Source organism: Botrytis fragariae (genome assembly GCF_013461495.1).
Source record: "Botrytis fragariae strain BVB16 chromosome Unknown tig00000001, whole genome shotgun sequence".
NCBI lineage: Eukaryota > Fungi > Ascomycota > Leotiomycetes > Helotiales > Sclerotiniaceae > Botrytis > Botrytis fragariae.
Genome location: NW_023500987.1, coordinates 579,321 through 603,602, shown reverse-complemented (window position 1 = coordinate 603,602; position 24,282 = coordinate 579,321). Strand labels below are relative to the sequence as shown.

The 24,282-nt window shown below is 42.5% G+C and overlaps 6 protein-coding genes across 6 annotated transcripts; 5 read left to right on the top strand and 1 right to left on the bottom strand.

Annotated features, from left to right (window-relative positions):
• Positions 1-3,234: 3,234 nt before the first annotated feature.
• On the bottom strand, positions 3,235-10,818 carry Bfra_000186 (putative polyketide synthase protein; the record flags this gene model as incomplete). Its single annotated transcript, XM_037330631.1, has 10 exons — positions 3,235-4,080; positions 4,139-4,447; positions 4,495-4,666; positions 4,723-4,840; positions 4,920-5,139; positions 5,201-8,735; positions 8,789-9,726; positions 9,784-10,213; positions 10,273-10,390; positions 10,461-10,818. The coding sequence occupies 10 exons, from the start codon at positions 10,816-10,818 to the stop codon at positions 3,235-3,237; spliced, it is 7,044 nt and encodes a 2,347-aa protein (XP_037196964.1).
• Positions 10,819-11,599: 781 nt separating this feature from the next.
• Positions 11,600-12,561, top strand: Bfra_000185 (uncharacterized protein; the record flags this gene model as incomplete). Its single annotated transcript, XM_037330630.1, has 2 exons — positions 11,600-11,707; positions 11,779-12,561. 2 exons carry the CDS (start codon positions 11,600-11,602, stop codon positions 12,559-12,561), a joined length of 891 nt encoding a protein of 296 aa, XP_037196963.1.
• A 3,172-nt stretch (positions 12,562-15,733) lies between these two features.
• Positions 15,734-17,479, top strand: Bfra_000183 (putative cytochrome p450 protein; the record flags this gene model as incomplete). Its single annotated transcript, XM_037330629.1, has 4 exons — positions 15,734-15,984; positions 16,042-16,582; positions 16,640-16,976; positions 17,034-17,479. The coding sequence occupies 4 exons, from the start codon at positions 15,734-15,736 to the stop codon at positions 17,477-17,479; spliced, it is 1,575 nt and encodes a 524-aa protein (XP_037196962.1).
• Positions 17,480-19,775: 2,296 nt separating this feature from the next.
• Positions 19,776-20,597, top strand: Bfra_000182 (uncharacterized protein; the record flags this gene model as incomplete). The annotated part of the gene is made up of 2 exons (XM_037330628.1): positions 19,776-20,295; positions 20,362-20,597. 2 exons carry the CDS (start codon positions 19,776-19,778, stop codon positions 20,595-20,597), a joined length of 756 nt encoding a protein of 251 aa, XP_037196961.1.
• A 327-nt stretch (positions 20,598-20,924) lies between these two features.
• On the top strand, positions 20,925-22,186 carry Bfra_000181 (putative thioredoxin protein; the record flags this gene model as incomplete). Its single annotated transcript, XM_037330627.1, has 4 exons — positions 20,925-21,003; positions 21,114-21,261; positions 21,358-21,769; positions 21,833-22,186. 4 exons carry the CDS (start codon positions 20,925-20,927, stop codon positions 22,184-22,186), a joined length of 993 nt encoding a protein of 330 aa, XP_037196960.1.
• A 1,399-nt stretch (positions 22,187-23,585) lies between these two features.
• Positions 23,586-24,215, top strand: Bfra_000180 (uncharacterized protein; the record flags this gene model as incomplete). Its single annotated transcript, XM_037330626.1, has 3 exons — positions 23,586-23,659; positions 23,717-23,871; positions 24,145-24,215. The coding sequence occupies 3 exons, from the start codon at positions 23,586-23,588 to the stop codon at positions 24,213-24,215; spliced, it is 300 nt and encodes a 99-aa protein (XP_037196959.1).
• Positions 24,216-24,282: the final 67 nt, after the last annotated feature.

Below are 24,282 nucleotides of genomic sequence, written 5' to 3'. Positions count from 1 at the left end.
AAGTAGAAGGGGCGGTTTAATAAGTATTGAAAGTAGAAGGGGCGGGTTATTATTTTTTCGTTATAGGTTTGAGTGCATATACGTGGACAATTGTAACTAGGATAAATTGATTGATTACAAGGAGAGAAGAGATTCTTAAGGAGCTCTGTCTTTTAAGTCGGCTGAGAAACTAGCCTATGCTGGTTTATCCACAATTGTGAATAGCTTCATGAATGCATACGAATCACCTGATCTGGCACCTTGGCAAGGATTTAATTTATATTCACGAAAAGAATATCCTTCATTGAGATATGAGCGTCAGTAGCCTCCTGCTCGATACAGATCTATCTATCAAACTTTGCTATTCCCAGGGTTAGGCGAGCCCGGGCGGAATTACCACCCTGTGTGGAGGAGCAGCCGAGATGAGTGGTTTTGTGGAGTAGGAGGCTGGTGCACCCGTGTTTCGATAGGTAGCATTAGGTCACGTGAAAAATCTCATGTGATGAACCTTAGGATCCAAGGAGCCAGAAGCCTGGGGCCTGTAGAGCAAGAAGGTCTACATAATGAATAGCGTTTCCTTAGTTTGTAGAGCTTTGTACTCAAGACAATTATCATACTTAGCTATATAGTTATAAGAATTATAATCAGTTTTACTATTATCTAATTCCTATTTGATATTTAATCTAAATTACTTTAAAAGTGTCGGGACATGGATCATGTGACCGCACTAGCGCTTGCGCTAGTGCCTCGGCACTATAGTATATACGTTTCGTAGTCCTAGCTTTTGGAACCTCAAGCAATATTACAACAGTATAAACCATAGTACTATATTGACTTTACCATCCTCATGATAATACTAACAAAAAGATTTCTGAATATTTCCATATAATTCTAGAAACAGCTTCTATAATAGAAATGAGACTGATATTTTAATTAAAGGTGTTTTCTTTTTGACTATATTAGTACTTTCTCTCGATAATAGAATTTTCTTAGAAGAAATCATTAAGAATTTCGAGAATTTAAAAAGCAAATGTCACGGAAATTACTGTTTTATATAACACTATATAATTGAGTATAGTACTTCTTTAAAGTATTTATTTATATGATTATAAAACAATCTTTTATTATTAATATTAATAAGCTTTATTAATCTAATCAAACAATTCCATTACTAGATTTAGATATATAAAATAAATATAATCTTTATAATTATATCTCAAATTAATCTAATTTATTATTACTATATATATCTACTTTTTAATTAAGATAAACAAATAATATAACTATCTTTCATAATATTAATAGTTAGTAATTAATTATCTAGAATATAGAGTAATAAGAATTGATTCAAAATTTCTTTTAATAGAATTCTTATAGTAAAATAGTTATATTACTTAGTTACTTTAATTAGGAAATAGATATATATAGTAATAATAAACTAGATTGACTTGAGATATAATTATAAAGATTATATTTATTTTATATATCTAAATCAAGTAATGGAATTGTTTAATTAGATTAATAAAGCTTATTAATATTAATAATAAAAGAGTGTTTTATAATCATATAAGTAGATACTTTGGAGAAATATTATACTCAATTACATAGTGTTATATAAGATAGTGATTTCCGTGATAATTAATAATACTAATATATCGAACTTATATTTATAGTTTTATATTCTTAATAATTATAGCCTTTTTAAAATGAATTCAATTAAATCCACTATCACAGAAACATTTGAAAACCCACTTCTATCAACTTCTAAATCAAATATTATATCTGTGACACTTTGCCTTAGAAGAACTGCGAGAGCAGGGTACAATTTATCCTTAGAATTTACAACTATAGAATCGAGAGCAAAGCGCTCTTAGAGCGCTCCTATATACTAGCTATGTACACGTGATCGTGCACGTGCGCGTACGCGCACGTGAGCGATCGCATTGCGATTGAGTGCGATCCGTGACAATATCTATATTAAAATTAGAAAACGAATTCTTACAACAATAATATAAATCTCTACTAGAAGAATTGAAACTCAGACAATTAAATATTACAATTTATAACCCAATAAAAAATAGATTTCAGAATACTAAAATATATCTTTAATTCGATTCAATGCTTTACAAATCGATATATTCAGAGTTTTCTAATACATTTTATATTTTTTGATTTGAGAATATAATTTATTATATCTTCTGTATTTCTTAATTTAAATGAAAATCCTCCTATATTCATATTGATTATATACTCAGAAATAATAATCTCCTCTAATTCCAAAAGATTATTAGTATATGAACATTAATCATATAGTAAATAGTTTTAATTCATTAGCTACTATATTACAAGCCCTAAGCGAAAACGAAAAAGATTAGCTCTTTTAGTAAATCTATATAAGATCTATTACTTTCTAGATATAACTAGTTCTTTAGATAGAATACAATATAGACATTTAGGATCTACATTTACAGGTACTACATCTTCCGTATCCTTCTCAAACCAACAATTAGATTTAGATTGATATTCAGAATAAGAAATAGAATCATTAATTCTATACTATAATATTATATTCAGAATATTATATATCTTTTTAATCTTTCAAATACTTACTTTTTTGTCTTTTTGAATAACTTTAACAGTAAGAAATATACAGACTTCTTAATTATTGAAATTTAGTATAAATTGTTAATAAAATGCGTATTGAAAGAAAAAAGAATAAATTAAGGTAAAAGTAACCTACTTATTGATATAACCTATTCACTAATAAAACACATTATAACTTTTGTAATTTATATTATAATATAACTCACTTCTAGTCAAGATACATTATTAGATTCGTATTTTAAATAATAGTATTAATAGTATAACAACTTCTAGGCCGATTCAATTCGAGATGATTTTTGAGAGTATATAATAAGTCAGCTAGCGAAGGGGTATAAATTTCGTTAGTAAGTCAGCGAAGTAATATTCTGACTTATAAGTGGCTTATAAGTAAAAAAAATTGTTCTTTTAGACTTTAATTAATTCTACATGACCTCATACCTTGAAATTCCGATAGTATGTTATAAAAGAGTATAGATATTAAGTATTTAAGCTCGAGCATATAAATCGTTAAAGGGCTGAAATTTTTTTAAGAAGAGAGGTTAAGATAAGTAGATTATAGATATCCTTCAAAGCTTCTCGGTATTAAGCTGACGAAATCTAATAGCTAAGCCTACGGTCCGTCAAGCATACAAACATTAGGAATTTTCTAGCTCAGGATGCTACAATCTTTGCAACAATCTTTTTACAAAGGGAAATAAGCGATACCGCATTCACAATCTCCAAAGTCGTCATCAATGCACCCAGCTCTATCCGAATCCAATTTCGAACCTCGATTGCCCCCAACGAATCGATGCCATACACAGCAATAGGTCTCCCAACCTCCATCGGTTCCGAGAGGCGCAGAACCCGCACGAAAACTTTGTTTACAATGTCAATAGTTGCTGCCAGTTGAGCTGCAGGATCTACCGTCTTTGATCGGAGGAGCAGCAATACGGCCTGAACTTCCTGGAATGCTGAGTCCTTGCCGTCGCTTCCGCCGGCGCCGCCATTTGTTTCTAGTGGTGTGAATAATCCCGCAAAACGGACGTCGAGTGCGAGAGCCGAACTTTCTGGTTGTGGCACTGGAATTCCCGTGATTATCTGTGTAGATGGAGTGCTGAACGGGGCGTCTCCTTGCTGTTGTAAGATCGAGAAGTAGAGGATCTTTTGGAGAAGTCGTTCATTGATTCCACTCCAAATACTTGTGTCCAGCTTGTCTTGCATGCCATCTCGCTCCGCGATGTATCCCACATCTTCGATAACACCGAGATCAACGGAGCAGGCAGGCTGACCTCTCCCATGTCTGTAGCTTGCGAAAGCATCCAAGAATGCATTTCCGGCTGCATAATTGGCTTGGCCCTTCTGCCCTACCAAACCCGAGATACTCGAGAGCATTGTGAAGAAAGTAAGTGGGAGGGTGAGCTTTTCTGCGACGTTGTGGAGGTTCCAGGTGCCCTTGATCTTGCAATCTATGGCTTCATGATAATCCGCAATGCTCATCGAGGAGAATGTTCGATCCTATAGCCTAGTGTCAATATAAACAGGTCATAGGAATTGAAAAGCAGATAAGACGTACTCGTAACACCATTGCACCCTGCACAATACCTCCAATTGGCTTGGTGGTTTCCCTGAAGGCCTTCTCGACGTCGCCTTCCACTGTAACATCGGCTGTGAGAAGATCAATCTTGCATCCCATAGCTTCGATTTCTGAAATGACACCTTGAGATTTCTCGTCGGCATAGCCACTACGTGACATCACAGCGAGATGTTTGACGCCAATCTTCGCAAAGTATATGGCAAGTGAAGCACAGAGGCCTTTCAATCCTCCAACGATCAAATAACAGCTGTCATCAGAAAATTTCAAAGGCTTCGGTGCTTTCCGAACCTGTAGACATTAGTATCACGCAGAAGCTGAGGTTGAGGTTGACGAACCGGCACGATGATCTTCTTACTAGGCCCATCAGATATCACTATTTTGCCAATATGCTTCCCCGCTCGGAGGAATCGAATTGCAGACGGAACATCGGAAAAGGAAAACGTGTGGATGGGAGCAATGGGTTTGACATGCCCTCTCTCTATGAGCTCAAATAATGCGGATAGAAGCCTGATCACCACATTTTTAGTGTCAAGAATTTGTTGCACAGTTGTGTATCCACTTACCGGTTCACCAGATGATCTGGTGCTCTTTCATGAGACATGTCAATTGCTCGGAATGACATATTCCGATCAAATGGCTCCATGGCGAGCATGTTTCGATCGAGAATATCCTTTTTGCCAACTGTTGATGATTAGCAATTCTCTTAGATAGACGGGGCTAGGCTGGTCAGGAGGAAGATTAAATGTCGGAGAGCACGCACTTTCTATCATGGTTCCACCATCAGCAAGCAGACGCCAGGATTCGTCGAGAAGATCACCAGTCAGAGAATTAAGAACCACGTCGACTCCCCTACCACCTGTTGCTGCTACAACATCGCTTGCGAAGTCTGTGTTTCTGGAGTTGAATATTTGACTATCTGGAATACCGAATGTCGATTTAAGATATGTCCTCTTTTCTTCCGTTCCTACAGTAACATAGATCTTTCCTCAACGGTTAGTGTACTTCTATGAAGCTTGGGGATTGTCAAAGCCTGATACATACTTCAGCTCCAATATACTGGCAAAGCTGGATTGCAGCGATACCGACTCCGCCAGCAGCAGAATGAATAAGCACTCGTTGTCCCTTCTCCAGTTTTGCGAGGTCAAACAGTCCGTACATCGAAGTCAGATACACAGCAGAAAGTGTAGAGGCATCTTCGAATGTCATATTGTCCGGGATCCGATGAACACGGCCTGGTGTTGTCTGAATCCTGTTGGCAAAGCACCCCTTATCGAACACAACGACTCGCTGCCCGACTTCAAAATCACGAACTTCGGGTGAAATTCTTGTGATGATACCCGCACCTTCACCTCCGATAGCATGCTCGTCTCCAGGAACAATTCCCATGGTTAGGACAACGTCCTTGTAGTTCATGCCCGCCGCGTACAATTCGATCTCGATGCCTCCTGGTTGTAGCGGAAGGGGATATGGAGATATCTCACCAAAGAGAATCGAATCCGCATTGCCAACGATCTCGGCTCTAAGTCTGATGGGTATTTTACTATCGTGGAGGTCTATGAGTTCAGTCTTCAGACTGCTTATCCCATCTTCTTGAGACCGAGAAAGTTCGTTCTCCGGAAAAACACGGCTGACATGCAAAATCCCGTTCCGCTCCACAAACTCGCTATCGGTCTGTGATGTTTTCTTGAGTCTCATGAGATCCAGGCAAGTATGGATGGCCTCAGCAGTTGTTGGTCCCTCAGGCTGTTCAACATCCAATGTCATGAAGCTGAGTAAAGGTGCTTCTGCTCTCAAGACACGAGCAAAGCCGTTGATTGCTGCTCTAGTTGGCTCCATTACATTAGCCTGGGCTCCGGTGGTCACCCAGAGAATCTTGCATTCTTTCTCAACCAGACTTTGGATCTTATACCATTGCCCTTCATCCAAGCAGTCCATTACTGGCGATAAGAGCTCGTCGAGAACAAGCACCGTCTGATTGGGTTGGATGTGGTCCGTGGATTGTGAAGTCAAAATAGTCCATCCAGTATTTTCAAGATCCTTCAGGAGCTCTAGACTTCCAAAGTCTTTGCCGGAAAGACTGAAGCATTGAATTGAATCGCCAGCAATAATGCCAGAATCTGGCGATTGGCGGATGCACTGGACACTATAGGTATTTTCTCCGAGGGATTGCAGATTTCCTAGAGCCCCAAAAGTATTCTTGATAATGAAATCACTTTCTGAATTATCAGGAGCGACGATCAAAAGCAATCCATCTTCCTTCATTGACATGCGCATACTTTCAAGGATGATCTCAGCATACTGTTCATTAAGACTACCTGGTATTTTAATGAGGATTAGATCGAACTCTGTGCCACTCAGAACATATCCTGCTTTAGTAAGGTCCACCATACCGAAACCTATGTTGGAGCTACTTGATTGATGCTTCTCTTGAACACCCAGCAGCACTTTCGGATCAGTAGTCGCAAAGTGATACAACGAGCAAGCTGCTCGCTTAGGACATTTTTCATCAAGCCATAGACTACTCTCATTTGTAGAATCAAGGTTGAGTTCCGCCATCGTCAATCGGGGATTCTTGTGTGCAATCAGACCAAGTAGATCTTGTACAATACGCTCTTGCTTCGTCATTTTCGCCATGGTATGTGAGCTAGCTTTAATAAATCTCTCCTCTAGGATGTTCTTGACTCTCGGCTCTGGCTTTGACAGCAGTAAGGAGATATCAGCGTCCCACAACAAGTGGGTAAATGTATGAACAGGCTTTTCGTCTTCGCTGGTCTCGAGCTCGGCAAACTTGAGTCCTTCAAGCTGCAGAAGTAAGTCACCACTCGCTGGGTGGTAAACGGAGCATGAAGTGCCATAGTTTTTATGAGCATCTCTTCGTCCAAGACCAGAATAGGTCGCAGATGCGATTGAGATAGCCTCGTCTGGTAGCTGGCCACGTCCACTGATGATGAGACTACTGATGACAGATGGAACAAGTACAGTGCCCACAGTGGTTCTGTCGCCTTCCCAGAGCGCGGGGGAAACTGTTTGGAAGCATCCATCAATTGATGCTGGGTGCATAGGGTAGAAAGACTGCTCATAAGACGACTCGGGAACTATCATTGATACAGTTGAACGGCTTGCTCTTTTTCCTGTTGTGGATTCTACCATTAAGTGCTTCTGGAAAGCAGGCCCAAAGTTGTATCCAGCAGCAGCAAGCGCTTTATACCAAGAACGACCTGGAGTTGCATGTTTCAATGGTTCAATAGACTTTGCTGGAGCGCTCTTCTCTTTATAGTCGGTTTCTATGCGAATTAGACCTGTGCCGTGTTCTGTCCATATATCTTCTCGCAACGAATATACCTTGTACTCGAACCACGAGCGAGTTGAGCCAGGTACAGGTGTCAAAGAAAGCATGATTCTAGCGTCGGAATCTTCTTCTAAGACAATTGCACGAGAAAACCTCACATCGCGAAGGCGATATCTGAATCTAGATGGAACCTCTTGTTTCCACGTCGTCATGAAAGTTGTTTGATAAACAGCTTCCATACTCATAGCTATGTACGCAGCTCCTGGAAATACCACCTGGGCGCCCAACTTATGGTCCTTGAGCCACGTAGTGTCACTGAGCTTGAGTGTTTTCTTGAATATTGGTGAGTTCCATGGAGTTCCATTAACTTTCGAGCCGAGTAAGTCGTGCATCACGAAAGGCTTGAACCGCCAATCTCTGCTGGCTGTTGACTCATGCCAGTATTTTTCTGTATGGTTCCAACTGTAGTTTGGGAGGTCAACAACTAACTTCGGGGGTTGGGAACAGCTGAGTTGATTGACCGACGCAAGGTCGGGGGATCCACCAGCCAAGAATATGCGACCTGCGACTTCAAACAGGGGAATTATCGCATCAGTCCCTCTCTTCAACGCGTAGGTATACTGAGTTCCAGCAGCCTTTTCGCCGTTAAACTTCTGGATTTGAGCTATTGGGCCGGCCAATGAGTTGCTGGGTCCAATCTCGACCAAGAAGTCAGCAGACTCGGAATCTTGTAGGAGCGAATTCATTGCCGCATCGAATCTCACAGGAGATATCATGTTCATTTTCCAATAATCTGAATCTAGAGAGCCGGTATGTAAGGAGCCGGTGACTGAAGAGTAAAATTTGACAGGCGCAACTTTATTGTCCTTGAGCGACAAGCCTTCAGGATCTTCGCGTTCGATTCCTGATCCTGCCAGCATCTCTACGTATCTTTCTGCGAGGTCCGTCATGAAGCTAGAGTGGTACGCAAGGTTAACAAGCAAGCTTCTTGAGAAGACATGGTCCTGTTCTAGGAGCTCTTTGGCTTTGTTCAGTTCGGCGGTTTCACCGGATAGTGTCACACTATTCGGACTGTTGTAGCAGGCAATCTGCACGTTTTCTAAAGATTCTAGGTACTTTTGTATTTCCGTAGCACCTATACCCACTGCAAGCATCCCAACGGAATTCCCTGGGTTACTGTATTTAGCTGCTTGGCCACGATAATATGCAATCTTGATAGCATCTTCGGAGGAAATCAACCCGGCTGCTGCTGCTGCTGCTATCTCTCCGGATGAATGGCCGACAACACTGTAGAAAATTAGCAACAGGCATCTTGAGGATCTAGGAGAACCCTTGGCTACCTTTGGGGGATTATATTCCACTCACGAAGCACTTCGATCAGCGCCAGTTGCAAAGCTGTGACAAGAGGCTGCGAGAATTCTGGTAAGCGAAGAGCCTCCGAACTTCGAACTTGTGTCAATTCAGTCAAAAGTTTCCAGCTTGGAGGTGGTTCCAAAGCTTGCAGAACATCATCCAATTGCTCAATTACTCTTCGAGCACTTGGAAATGTGCTTAAAAGTTCTTGTCCCATCTGAGACCATTGAGCACCTTGTCCAGTGAAGATAAAAGCAATTCTGGGAGGGTTCGATTTTCTCTTGCTAAAAATAACTGATTCTTCGGGAATGGAACTTGTCTTCGTAACGACAAATCCTCGATAGTAAAGACGGCTTCTTTTCTCTGACAGTGTGTACGCTAGATCGTTGATGTGCAGCGAAGTTGAGGGGTTCATAATGTGTCCCGAAAGCGTTTTGATGTTTCTTTTTAGCGAATACTCGTCATTGGCGGAAAATACGAGCAGCTTGGGTAGAGTTTCTTCTTCATCGATAGTGAAAAAGTCATGCCCAACTGGTGGAATATGGGAGGAGTGGTGCCATGAGTGATCAGCCTGCTCGAGTACCACATGCGCGTTGGCGCCACCAAAGCCGAAAGAATTCAAACTCGCACGACGCTTCGTTGAATTAGGCCAATTGATAGAGGCTCTTGTTGCTCGCACGCGGAGACCTTCGAAGTCGATTTTAGGGTTTGGTTGAAGGAAGGTGGGGTTACCTGGTATGATGCCTCTCTCCACAGCAAGGATGGCTTTGATCAAGCCAGATATGCCCGCCGCAGCTTCAGAATGACCAATGTTGCTCTTGATGGAACCAATTATGAGCTCTTGCCCTTGAGCACGACTTGCTGCAAAGACTGACGCTGCCCCAATCAGTTCAATCCCATCTCCAACTAAAGTGGCAGTTCCATGCTTATATTGGTTAGCTGGATTTCCTCAGAAAGAAAAGATCTGTTAGATGTGACTTACGCATTCCAAATACCCTGTCTCGTGAAAATTTTTGATTCCAGCATTTGCATAAGCAGCCCGGATAGCATCTGCTTGAGCCTCCGAACTTGGGCTTGCAAGACCAGGTGTACGTCCTGCGCTGTTTGTCGATGTTCCTCGGATAATGGCTCGAATAGGATCACCGTCCCGAATAGCATCATCAAGTCTCTTTATGGTGACTACGTTTATAGCTTCGGCCTTTACGTACCCATCTGCTTTAGCATCAAAGGTATGACACTTTCCAGATGCTGATTGAGTCATTCTCATCATTCCTATCTCCTCATTGTGTTCGGGGTTCATCCATATATTGGCACCAGCCACAATCATACCATCAGCTTGATAGGTATCCAAATAGCGGCACGCTACGTCTAGTGAAACTAGACTTCCTGAGCAAGCGGTATCTACTGTCATGCTTTTTTCAAAAAAAAAATTAGTACGCAATGAGAATTTGCGAGCTTGGTATATGCTTACCTTGGGCCTTTGATGTTTAAGAAATGGCTGATTCTGTTGCTGAGGATGGATCTGGCAACGCCAATGGTTGCTGAATCAGGTCGATCCTCGGGATCTCGAGACTGCATACCTTCGTAATCTTGTTTGTCTGTCAGCTGGATCCTGACGACAAGATAATGAGCGGAAAATCTTGTGTTGATGAGACTTACCAGATGCGTTCGCCCCAACAATGCAACCTATTTTCTTTCCACTTATATGTTCCAGCGGCAATCCCGCGTTCTCTAAGCATTCATAGGTGACCTCAAGAAGTTGACGCTGCTGCGGGTCCATGGCGATGCAGTCAACTTTGCTGATATTGAAGAACTTCCCATCAAAGACTTCAGGGTCAATGTCTTCAATGAACATACCGCCTGGAGACTTCATAGTTCTAGGTCTTTTATGCTTATCATGATGTCCTGCAAGATTGAACCGGGTTGCTGGGGGTGCGTTATCTGCTACTCCTCCTCTTTCGAGAAATTCCCACAGTGCTTGGGGAGAATTGCAATGGCCCGGTAGGCGACATGCCATGCCGATGACAGCTATTGGAATTTGTGTTCGAAAAGAAACAATATTAGCACCATCTCGATCTCTATTGCCCCCGCTGCAGTCATTGGTAATTTTGAACTGCTCAGTAGTTGTGTAACCTAAGGAGTCCTGATTGCTTGGCGTAAATTGCCCCGGGCTGCTGCTTTTTTCCATAATCAGGTGCTGAAAATTTTTCTTGATATTGTCTAAGATATGATGAATTCACTTGTCCAAACCTATATCGCAGTTGGTGATTGAAAATTGATATAGGACAAGAAGTTGGTGTCTACATTTCTAGCTCGCGGTTTCTGTGCTTGGGAAATGGTTGATGATTGATTTCTTAGCATAACTGCATACAACGTATCTAGTCTGATGGTTTAAGCGAAGTCATCGTAGATCAGAGGAGATATAGGGAATTGTCCAATAAAAGCAGGTCGCGGTCAATGCAGTCAAGTAGTTTGCAGGTCAATCCCCTGAAAGCCCCACTGATCTACGGCAATTTCGCCTAAGCTGTTAGGCCCGATACGTGGCATTCCATCCTCACTGTCTTGTCATGATCTGACAGTGCATAGTAATGGCTTACCATGCTGTAAGATTACCTGCATGCAGATTGTAGATAACCTAGTTGGAGCGCACTTATTTTTATCGGACTATGAAACTTTCATTAGACATTACACAAAAGTGACGTAGAAGATGAAAACTTGAATGATTATAAATGATGATTTGAAATTGCAATTCGAGACTCACTGTAGCAACCGAACAAATATCTACACGAAGGGAAATCATGAGCAGACAGGAACGCGTTGAGTTCAAGACCGTTGACGGTCTTACACTTCGAGGATGCCTCTACGCAGCCGAAAAGAAAGGCCCTGCGATAATCATGACTCCAGGAGTAAGTTTTGCGCTCAATATCTCTCTACTTATTTGCCTTGGGAGAGGAAGAAAGGTTCTAACAGGCTATAGTTTAACTTTACCAAAGAGATGTTCATAGCCGAAATTGCCGAATACTTTCAACGGGCAGGATTCACTATTCTTACCTACGATCCTCGATCGATCGGAGAGAGTGATGGTGTTCCAAAGAACGAAATCGACCCAGTCCGCAATGCGGAAGACTACCACGATGCCTTGACATTTATGAAAAGCAACCCTCTAGTCGATGCATCTCGGATTGCTTTCTGGGGATTTTCATTCAGTGCGATGGTGGCATTGACAGCTGCCGCTCTCGACAAACGTGTCAAAGCAGTCATTGCTGTTGCCCCATTGTCAATATTCGACTTCCCCGCTGACAAGTGGCCGAGGGTTCTCGCGAAGGCCATGAAAGACCGCGAGTCGCAATTGAGTGGCAACGAAGCCTTCTATATTCCCATGATCACTGAACAGGGCGAGAATCCAGCTGGGTTCGGTGCTGGAGTTGACAAAGAAGGTTTCAACCTGCTAGCAGGAGCAAAGACTCTTGTTCCCAACTTCAAACTCCCGACCACCCTCAAAAGTTACTATAACATCGCCGCTTGGCAGCCATTAGGATTGATGAAATATGTGTCACCTACACCAGTATTGGTTATAACCCCGGAAGACGATGCCATATCTCCGGCGGCCGAGCAGAAAAGACTGATTTTCGACCGTTTCGAAGAGCCAAAGAAACACATAGTAGTCAGTGACAAGGGCCATATGGATTTATTAAGTGGAGCCAACTTTGAGAGTGTCTTGGACCAGCAAATTGAGTTTCTTTTGAGCGCCATGGGATAGGCATGAACTTTAGGCAGAAGAAGAGGCTGAAAGTCCTCAGATTGACCACCTCCTGGTTATACATCAAGAGGCCGTGCCAAGCTATCCTCCTAGAAACAAATAGGTGTACCAACAGTAATCAATCTAGACTTGCAAGAAATTAGATATATCGTTAGGTAACTCCTAGTTGAACCTATACCTCAAGTTTCACCCTATTCAATACAATTTCGTGTAGTCAAATTATATAAACAAAGGCAAGTCTTGGCTTGCTAGTGGCTTTGTCAGGGATTATGCTGAGTAAGCATCATTGTATTTAGGCCAGAGTAGAGTCACTGTCCCTTCCTGGTATTAATAATCATTTTGGACTACCCACTTCTGCACTCCACCATATTCGCGCTAATCTTAACAGGCTTGGCGCAGCTTCTTGACGCACTAGGAGACATGATTGGCAGTCTTTTGGACAGCTAAGTCAACTACCCCCGATTTCGCCCACCTCCAAAAAACATACCGCCTCAAGCAGCTTCACATTTTAAATCTTTAATAACTCAACAACGCTTAATCAATCTAACATAGTCTTATTCATATTATGTAGAAGATTATACGGAAGATGATATCTCAATGGCCCTTGGTGCGATCATAAATGGGTCTAGTGTACAAAAGGCTTCCTCGGATCTCAGTGTACCCCGTGGTACACTGAGATCACGAATCGTTGGGCATGTATCCCATCAAAAAGGTTCCCAAAACCAGCAAAAGATAGCTCCGGCTCAGGAGAGACAATTAGCAAATTAGATATTAGTATAGGAGGCCCTTGGTACTAACCCAACTCATCGTCAAATACGAGAGATTGGCGAGCGTCTCCTCCATCTAAGAGGGGGCCCTTCTCTCGGAAAATGATGGATAAACAAATTTTTACGAAGAAATCTTAATATTCATACAAAAAAGCAATACACAATCGGTTCTATATGAGTTTCAGGTGCTACAACTGATATTATTAAGAAGTGGTTCCAAAAGCTCGAGATTCCTGAAATCAAGCATATTAAGCCCCAGAATAGATGAAATATGGATGAGGGTCAGGATCTCAATTGGCTAGTACTAGGAAGTTCAAATCATCGATTCATTTAATAATAAAAAGCAGCCTGCATCAAGAATTTGGATATCTCTCATTGAATGCATTTCGGCCGATGGGAGAGCCTTGCATCCACTCGTCATTTATAAAAGAAAAGGCGTTTAACAGCAATGGTTTCCTAAAGATGTCACTTCATGTGATAAAATGCTTTTTACTGCTACGAAAAATGGGTGGACACAGATGCAACAGCTTTGGAATGGCTAGAAAAGGTGTTAATTCCTTCAACAACCCCCTCCTCCCCTGATGAGGCTAGACTACCCATTCTGGATGGGCACGGAAGCCATGAAACTACGGCATTTATGTCTTTATGCTTTGATAATAACATTCATCTCTTTCTCTTACCGATACATACGTCACACGTACTACAGCCACTAGATTTATCAGTCTTCTCGCCTCTAAAACATGTATATCGATGTTTTATCTGATTCTTCACCGATTAGAAAGCGGAGTTTCCTTTCCTGCTACCAGACGGCACGATCGGGGGGGTTGATAGCAAGAAATATTGAAGCTGGGTGGAAAGCTAGTGGTCTCTGGCCTAAGAATATGGCGAAACCACTTATGAGCCGACTTTTGCTTGAAAACAGCAACAAAGAGGTTTCACCACTCAAACATGTCTCAGATGCTGATCCTGAACTACAGTGAAGCATAGAATCATCGTTTATTGCATGGAAACCCCCTCAAAAAGCAGGTGATCTTCGAAAATATACACATATAATGGTCTAAGAGCAAGAAATCGACCTTCCAACAAGACGACTACTTTTCCGTAAATTTTTTAAAAGAATCTGTGCTCAGGACTATGCACTTATGGAGACAGAGCATCGAATAAAGCAATTGGAGCATAAAATAGAACAAGTCGTACCCAAGAAAAGACGGAAAGTAAAAACAAGCTCAAATTTGAAGTTTGCAGCCATCAGAGCTATGAGGGCAAGCCAAATTGAGGCTGGTGATCGTGAAATTTATGATGATTTTAAGGGTACTATAGAAAGTTGATCTATAGGGGATATTATTGAATTTAGGTAGTCGTTGAGTTGTTGATGTTTAAAGATCATCTCATAATATTTTTGAGGTGGGCAAAAAGTGGAGTAGCTGACTTATTTTGCTGTTAACCTGGAGTAGGTGGAATTCGGCTGGGCTGAATGATTACCTGCATAAATCATACACAACGCGCATTTCGTCAATGCTTTTATAACGCATATGTGGTAATGCTTACTGCAGCAATACCCTTGTCCAGGAGTGCTTCCCTGCTGTGCTTACGGAAGTACCTGTGAAATTCCGATTCGGAAGCAGGAGTCCATATTAGTAACATGTACATGCAAAAGCTCTTCTTCACGAAGGTAAACAATGCTGTGGCGGCGCAAGTAGCTCGGCCATCAGCTTAAAACTGCACATTAATTCCATGAATATAATTTCTCGAATATGTGGTCAAGTAACTAGCTAGCCTTGAGATACCCAAACTCTTTCATTAGTCATTGCTCACTTGCGAATTGTGTAGGATGAGCATCAGCTCAACGGCCTACTCAAAAATCCCAGCATAGCAGTATTTGAACGGTTTTAGCCTGTTCTTTTGTCCTCCTGCAGTTGGGCGGTTATCGCTATGCATTAGCCTCAGCATTCGTGATGCTGGGCCAACCTGCTTCCCTGGAAGATTTTGCAGACAATATGAAACAAGTGAGGTATCTTGAACGCCACTGTAGGAGACTGAAGATTTTTGAAGATAAAGAAAGGGGGACACCGCTAAAGTGGGGAGTTGGTTGGGAGTGAGTACCGAAGCGGTGGACAACGAAGATAAATCCCAAGCGTATGTTATGTTGCATTGTGATGTGATTGTTGGCACTACGCACGGCCGCGGGTGCTTCTGAGATCGACGGTAAGCTGACTACATGCATGCCGATGTACGATCAAATCATCTAGAGTATGATAGTTTGCACTGCAGATATGTAGAGTCATGATAATGAACTTTTTCTAACACCAGAATCACCGAGTGCAGCGTATTATATAGCGAAGATGGATCTACGATTCAAGAAAACTTCAGCACCTCTTTGACTTCTATTCAAAATTCACTAAGCGATGGAATTAAATTTCATCGTCAAGTACCTTCCCACAGGACTCTTCCCCTCCGTCGTTGGGATCTTGGGACTATTCTGGGTGATTTACGGGATATGGCTTGCGGTATATCGGCTGTACCTCTCACCTATAGCCAAGTTTCCGGGCCCTAAGCTTGCGGCTCTCACACAATGGTACGAGATATATTTCGACATGGTAAAAAGGGGCGGAGGTCAATTCCCCTTCGAGATTAAAAGAATGCACGAGAAATACGGGTAAGCATGGCGTTGTATAAGATTTCGGCAACAACACAGCTCACTAACATATGGTAGCCCCATTGTTCGAGTTAATCCATTCGAATTGCATGTCGATGACCCGGAGTACTATGACACGATTTATGCGACCAGCAAGCCCTACGATAAAATGGAACATTTCCAGTACCGCTTCAATGTACCATTGGCAACGTTCAGCACTTCAGACCAACATGAACACCGCATCCGCCGTGCTGCTATCAGTCCTTTCTTCTCCAAGAGTCGAGTCCGGGGACAGAACGACCAGATACAGGGACTAATGGACCGCATTTCGCATCGTTTGACTACAGAATACGCTGGAACAGGACGCATTCTTCAAGTTGCCGATATGTGGGGTTGCTATTCTGCTGATGCTATCATGGATATTGTTTTTGCTCGGCCAAAGCATTTCTCCGAGTATCCAAACTTCCAGTCTCCTTTTTCTGTGGCCATTCGGAACATGACAACCTATGCACACCTCACACTTCATTTTGGCTGGGTCCTATCTATAATGAACTGTATTCCAAGGTGGGTTACGAAGGCTCTGATACCGCCGTTCAGACCCATCATAGAGTTCCAAGAAGTAAGTGTTCAATATTTGGTTGGTTGTCTTTGAGATGCTATACTGATGTGTGATCAGGAAATGGACAATGAAATTGCTGAGGTCCTGGCAGGGCGTAATCAAGAGGCAAAAGCCGCTACACAGCCTACGGTATTTCACGATATCCTCTCGTCTTCCTTGCCTCAGCATGAGCTGCGACCTGCACGGTTGAACGATGAGGCATTGGGACTGGTTGGAGCCGGAACAGAAACCACGTCGTGGAGTTTGACAATTGGAACACTTCACATCCTCGACAACCCTTGCGTACTCAAGGAGCTCAAAGCAGAGCTGATCGCGGCTATGCCTGATATCAATGAGCCTCTGCCATGGAACGAACTGGAGAAGTTACCGTATCTCGACGCCGTGATTAAAGAGAGTAAGTAATCTATGCAATGTAATTCAGATATTGGCGGACGCTAACACAACGGACAAGCTCTTCGCATCGCTTACGGTGGAGTCGAACGTCTACCTCGTATTAATCGCGCGGGAACATGGAAATACGGCAAATGGGACATCCCTCCCGGAACGCCGGTCGGGATGGACCAGTACCACATGCACACAAACCCTCAAATTTACCCTGAAGCCCATCTCTTTAAACCAGAACGCTGGCTCGGAAATCCTAGAGGACCGGATGGGGTGAAACCCTTGACTTACTATCTGACTGCCTTCGCGAAAGGAACTCGTATGTGCACGGGAATGAACCTGGCATATGCTGAAGTCTTCATCGGACTGGCAACCCTCTTTCGAAGACATGACTTTGAGCTTTTTGAAACGACCCGGAGAGACGTTGAATTTTACGCAGAAAATCTCAAGGCTTGTCCATGGCCAGGCAGCAAGGGAGTCAGGGTCAAGGTGTTAGCAAGCTCGGAAAATATATAGGGACAAGGCACATTTGATGAAATTCGAGGGCTTTGAGGGAATAGCAGGTGATACTTAGTTTTCTCTTCTGGAATTGAGCGAGGATAATACTTATGGAGAGAGGCGGGAGACAATATCGCAATGTAGACTGAGTCCAGAGACGCACCCTGTCATGACGACTCGCCTTGACAACTTGCAAAGGCTCCGGCTTGGTATTTGAAACCCGGATTCTCGACTATTCGCCCTAACGACTTGAAACTTTAGGAGTCTAATTAGCTATTGGGAAAGAGGGACCTTATGTGATAGAATCAGTGAAATCGGAAATATTGGTACTTGGCACTAGTGTAGTAGCGTGCCACACACAATTTTTTAAATAATCTCGATCCTTGCAAGACCTACAAGGGAAATTAGTAAACATGATCAGGTTCTGTGTTTGTTAGGAATGGATGAAGATAACATCAGACTGCTTCAGGGAACATGTATCTTGTAGATGACGAAGATACAACCAAGGGCTTCTTCACAGCTGAAGTTGTCCATGCTTGGACCCACGGGTTTTGGCGTAGTTTGTACCGTAGTTTGTAACTACCAGATCAATATCAACTTCCTTGAACATATCCGTTCTAATTACTATATCCTCATAATTGTGGCATCTGTGATATGCTTAGCTAGTGCAGCCTTTTGTCGCTGTTAGTGACGCTTCATGATGGTGTTGACTGATAACTTCTGAATTGAACTGGAGGAACTGATACAGCAATTGATATGCTATATACAGGTCAAATCCCTGCATACTTGCCCGTGAGCAACAGTCTGACCCATTTCAACAGGTGGTATCGGTATAGTAGTAATTGGAGTCTTCATCACTAGTAGGTACATTAATCTGGTATTTGTGTTCGTTGGTTCGAAGATTATCAGCAAATTGGGAGTTCAAGGACTGAATGACCGCACGAGTTCTGGAAAGTGTTGAGCCCAATGAGAGGTAAAATCGGCGTCAATATTTCGATGGAAGTACCTCTCTTGGTAATGTCCATCGAAAGCTGCCTTGCAAGTTTGCCATATTTCGAGACTGAGTTGCGACAAATATACCTTGTATTGGTCCCCCTGATGATCGAGGACTGCTAAATCCCTGTAGCTCCTCTTGGGTTTGAACCAATTTCTCTTCAAGTTCCTCTCGGAGGGTAGGAAGCGTTGACGACATCGCTAAGTCCACTAGATGGACTGACGGGATACTGCTCAACTTTCAAATTTTATAACAAGTTTATTCTCCAATTGTTTTATGTCAAGATCTATCAGTCCATTATTGAATCGGTAATAAATCATTATCGCAATTCAGATATCCGAACGATGTTTCAAGAGATACTGCTAATTCAATTTTTGGAGTGTCCCTTCAGTCCGTACACCCACTGGTGGTCGTCTATTCTCGGAAAATGCTCTGCAAATCATGCACGACTTTTATCATTATAGCATGTCCAAGATCTGACAAAAGATTTTCTAGTCCTCCATCACATTCATCATTGAAGTCAATCATCATTGAAAGACTAAGAGCGCCTAAGACAATAAAAATCATACGAGTATCAAACTCTCGGCTGTTAACAAGAGACAAGGTCAACTCTTACTACTTTTGAGAGATGTAGATCATTAACATAGCAATTTGAAAAAGTGGTTGAGCTATCTAAATCATAAAATAATAATAAATTTACTGGTGTAGAGCGTGGCTGATTGTTCGAAATTATTCAGTGAAACCATAACCTAAATTTTCGGCACATAACCTCAGTTAATTAGATACTCGAATTCTACTTAGAACACGAAGAACTACGAACCGTTTTAGGAATTTTCAGTCTGCTATAAATGAGAAAATACATAGTGAATTTATTTTAGTGAACCATTTCAAAGGACAAAGAGGATGCGAGACAAAAAACGAAATGACGTTCAACCTCATGCATCTCGAGCCGAACCGAGTCGGCACTGATCATATGCTCCCCCACGAGCCCATAAAAGCCAACAAAAGCCTCTGCGACCTTTCCAACCATTTATATTTCACCACACCCCTTCAAATTAAGCACAGCTCATTCACCGAACTGACACAGCATTTCCACAGTTCTATTAACCCACCTAAAATTCACCATCTATCACCCGGTTCAATCAGCTCGCAAATAGCAGCTGACCCTAAATATTACGATCACCATATCTCAAATTCCTCTTCAAAAACAACCTTCCGTCACTTGAAGTCAATATGCGCCACTTACAAGCTTCCCTCTCTTTCAAATTCCATCAAGCCCAAAATTATTAGTCGGAGACTTTCTCTCTAGCTATACTCAAAATGCCAGATATATCACGCAATCGTATCGAAATCTGGCGTAGCGAAGTTGAGTCGCAAACATCATCGCAATCGGGTGTGGCAGTAGAAATGGGTTGGAATGCACCGGTTGTACGACCACAGAGCTTTTGGAGGCGGGTACTCGGATTGGGATATAGCGGCAGTGGCAGCGGGAGCGGCTCTCGTGGTCACGAGGTTGGAAATGGAAGTAGAAGTGGAAGCAGAAGCAGAACTGGAAGCAGCAGGAGTGTGAGCATAGGTAGGAAACTTGGATTGGTGAAAGGAGAGATCGAACGAACTGGGATGTATACCGTGAAGATCAAGGGAGATAAGGATGAGCTCGAAAGAGGAAGGGACCTGGAGGGGAGAGAGAAAAGCGGAGAGAGGGGTGAAGGAAGTAGTATGGAACTTGATGGTTGTGAGGAAAGTGTGAGGGGTGGGTTGAGGGAAAGAAAAAACAGGTTAGAAAGGGCAGCTAAGCTGCTAGGAAAGAATGAAGGACCGAGGGAGAATAGACAGAGGAGTTAGATTGTCTTGTGGATGGGTATCTTGATGAATGGTTGGGATTGCACAGACGAGTTGCGATAAGTTGTAATGGGTTGCGAGGCAGTATTTGGCGGATTGGATAACATCATTCATGACACAGGAGAATTAGCATTAGCATTGGACAAATTGATGGGTGGGGCTACCTATGTACTACAACCTCAAATAAGGTCACACGGTGCCTTCAAATACCTCACGAATAAGCCAATACCATCAACCTTGACCAAATCTCTGGCTGTTGACTGTTCGAACTCAGTTGGTAACTCGGAACGGGCATCGTGAAATATTCAATGAAACTTGTAGCACTAGCTATGAGAAATGGATACATAATTGTTCAGATGATAGTTTGATTGATAAAGGCACCTAGATAAGTATTTATATACCTACCTACTCAGGTAGTAAAACTTCACTCCTGTTTATTCAATATCTGAACGTTACCATAGTACGAACCTCAAGAAAATGTGGGAAATAGATGGAAGTGTTGTTTACATCACATGACCAAGTGTTGATTTCTAACCCAGCGGCAAGAACCAACTCCGACACATTTTCCATAATGATAATTTAAGTCCTTTGGTTCTGCATCTTTGTTACACCTTATCTACAGAAAACATGTCCAAAACAGTTGTTGTCAAGTCACCAGCGGAATTCAGTAATCTACTGAAGACCTCTAAGATTGTTGTGACAGATTGTAAGCTACCCCGCCGAAAGCCCCTCCCATTACGACTTGCCCCTCCATCACTATTTGCAATACTACTATGAACTGGTATGGGCCTCACTAATGCTTTATCCTTTCTCAAGTTTACGCGGATTGGTGCGGACCATGTAAGGCCATTGCGCCCATGTACGAGCAGCTTTCTGCGCAGCTATCTCGTCCAAACAAGATTACATTCACAAAGGTCAATGTTGACGACCAGACCGAGATTGCATCTACCTATGGTATCACTGCGTATGTCTTCCCTGTATAGCACATTGCTGAGAAAGTGGATGGAGCAGATAGCCCGGGGATATTTATACGAAGTATCCGCTAATACAACTTTGATAGTATGCCAACATTCATGATCTTCAAGGGGGGCAAGCAAGTCGAGAAAGTCCAAGGTGCCGATCCAAAGAAGCTACAAGATATTGTAAGGAAGTTGGCTGCAGAGGCAGATGATTCGGGGGATTCTTCGTCTGGATTCGCAAGTGGTTCTGGTTCTGGCGATTGGCGCGCAGGAGCTCTTCCGAGAGGCTACAACGATGTGACAGACCAGGTTGATATCAAGGGTCTAGAACTGTTGAACGCTGACAGTGAATTCGGAACTGTGCGAACATTAGTTGATACAAGCAAACCCAGTGCCTTGTCGAATGGAAAGGCAGCAGATTCGAAGACTAAGGACTGGGTTGTCAGTGACACGGATGAGCAGCTCATGTTGTTCATGCCGTTCCAATCTATGTTGAAAGTTCATAGTGTTCAGGTAAGAGGCATTTATCATTTGCGCATAGTTCTCAAGTACTGAAGCTAATCTCCCGTCTCACAGATCACATCTCTGCCTTCAGCATCTGATAACGAGGGTGAGGATGATGAAGAGCCAATGCGACCAAAAACTATCAAGATCTACACAAACCGAGCTCACACTGTCGGCTTTGACGAGGCTGAAGGTCTTCCTGAGACACAAACCATCACACTGGAAGCCAAGGACTGGGATTCAACTGGCACTGCTACATTATCACTCCGCTTTGTCAAGTTCCAGAATGTTACAAGCTTGGTATTCTTCATTGTGGATGGTGATGGAGACAGTGAGAAGGTACGCATTGATCGGATTAGAATTATTGGGGAAACTGGTGAAAAGCGCGACCCAGGAAAGCTGGAGAAGATTGACCATGACCATTAAAGACGATGAAGTATAATTTGTTTACGATGTTGAGCGGTATAGTTATACAATGATAGGCATGGGATGGCGTTAACAGATGTGCCTTCTGGGCGCTTTTGTGCATGGCATTTGAGTAGCATGATTTATGAATCAGGATCATGTAGATATCCTTTTTCCGCGGAACTGATTTCACATTCTCGATGACTTCAAGTGATTGTAATAATTTGAATTGAAACTCTAAACTACAATCTATTTTCCAAAAAAGAAAAAACCACAAACCGAATCTGTATCAACAGTCGCAAATATCTACCTTGACTGGCGCGCGCAATGTGAAGCGCATCTTTGAATGCCATCAAGACAATTGTGACCTTCCGACAGGATTCCTGCAGTCCATCAAATCTGCTTCTAGTCCAACCAACATGGTATTAAAATAAAGAATGTCCGAACTCTCTCCATCCTCTCACCCACCAACCGTTATCCGTTGGGCCCTTTCAGACAAACCGACGAACACAGCCTGAATTCTCGACGAAAAGTTTCGAATTCGCGGAAAGAGGTTAAAGAGAAAGCAGCGGTTGCAATTGGGATCGATCTATGGTACCATTGACACTCGTTAACATCATGGCGAGCAGATGCGCGAAAAACACGAGGTACCAAGCCGCACTTAAAAAATAAGTTGAAGAAAAAAGGTCTTCAGTTGCGCGAGGAAATTTTCTTATATCTCACAAATTTTGGCGGGTCCAAGCTAGTTGTGAGGCTAGGCTTAATGGAGATTGGTGTGATTTTTCAATATCTGGATGCCTTAAATTTTAGTCAGACAGCTTATTCTCCGAGGTCCCGAATCTTGAAGGCTTGAAGTCCCGACATTTTCATTACGTCGTACCTACATACCAGGTATTTTCATAGCCGACTTGCCACGCTAATCCTCACTTTGTAGGCATCCATTTAACTACCACTAGTCTGTCGTCCAAATGATGTCGAGTCTAGAATTCTAAAAGTCTAAAAGTCTAAAAGTCTAGACTTCGTCAATCTAAACTCTATTTCGAGAGGAGACCACCACAGTGGCATATACACACACACGCAATATTGAACAAGTTTGATATCGGACAATTTTAATTCAGGATACTCAAGTTCCAGTATCAGTCATATATCTGTCCTTTATCTATTTTCCTTGAAGGTTGATTACTAGGTGGGTATCTAATCCTCATTAGTAAGGCCCATTGGTATTTTCACATGTTGTAGTATGTCACATGTGGACTAAGTAGGTCATTATAGTGTACTTCCAACGTCTCGAGTCACTAATGTACAAAGTTAATTTTCTATGCATCATACTCTCCCAGACTGTATATCTCTACTTGATTGCAAGAGCAATGCAAACCATTTCACTTCTTCCATCAGCCTGAGTATAATGAAAACCAAAATTATGGCTGAACAGAAGCAGTCAAGAGCTTCTTTATCATTATGGCCAATGCGAATGTCCTGTCCCGCCTGTCTCCCGTGAGAAAAAGCGATGCTTGGACCACATCATCATCAGATCTTCTCCCCGAGCTCCAGGTGGACGATCAACAGTCAACTAACTACTTTGTATCCATCTTGGCTAGAACCGGTCGTTCTTGAACCACTAAAATACGATTTGTGTCTGGCTGTGCAGGCTTTCTCTAGTAAAAATCGTCAAGCTTGTGGTTCGATGACCTACTTGCGCACGAAGGGTACATTGGCGTAAGTGCCGTTTTGCTAATCTGGACCCTCTTCATGATAATGATGTGCATGATGGGTGACCCTAGCCTAACCATAGACTACGGAAATCAGAGGATTTCACACCACCTTTACATTCCACTTTAAGCACCTCTATAATCTAGTTAGAACAGATACTGTTTGAATCCAAAGCAATCTTCTGATTCCACCCTCCTCTACAATCTTTAAATCTCGACGCTGACTGCGACTTGCATTAGCCGGCACCTGCACATACATATAGGTTGCAGTTTCCGCAGATACCGGTTCCGGAAAGGGCAACCAGCTGGCCACCACTTTGGCAGGACGTCTTAAGGCTTGAATACATTCTGAGAAATTCACGAACAAGACCTGAGTGATTCAAGGCCATACTCCCCACAATAAAGTGC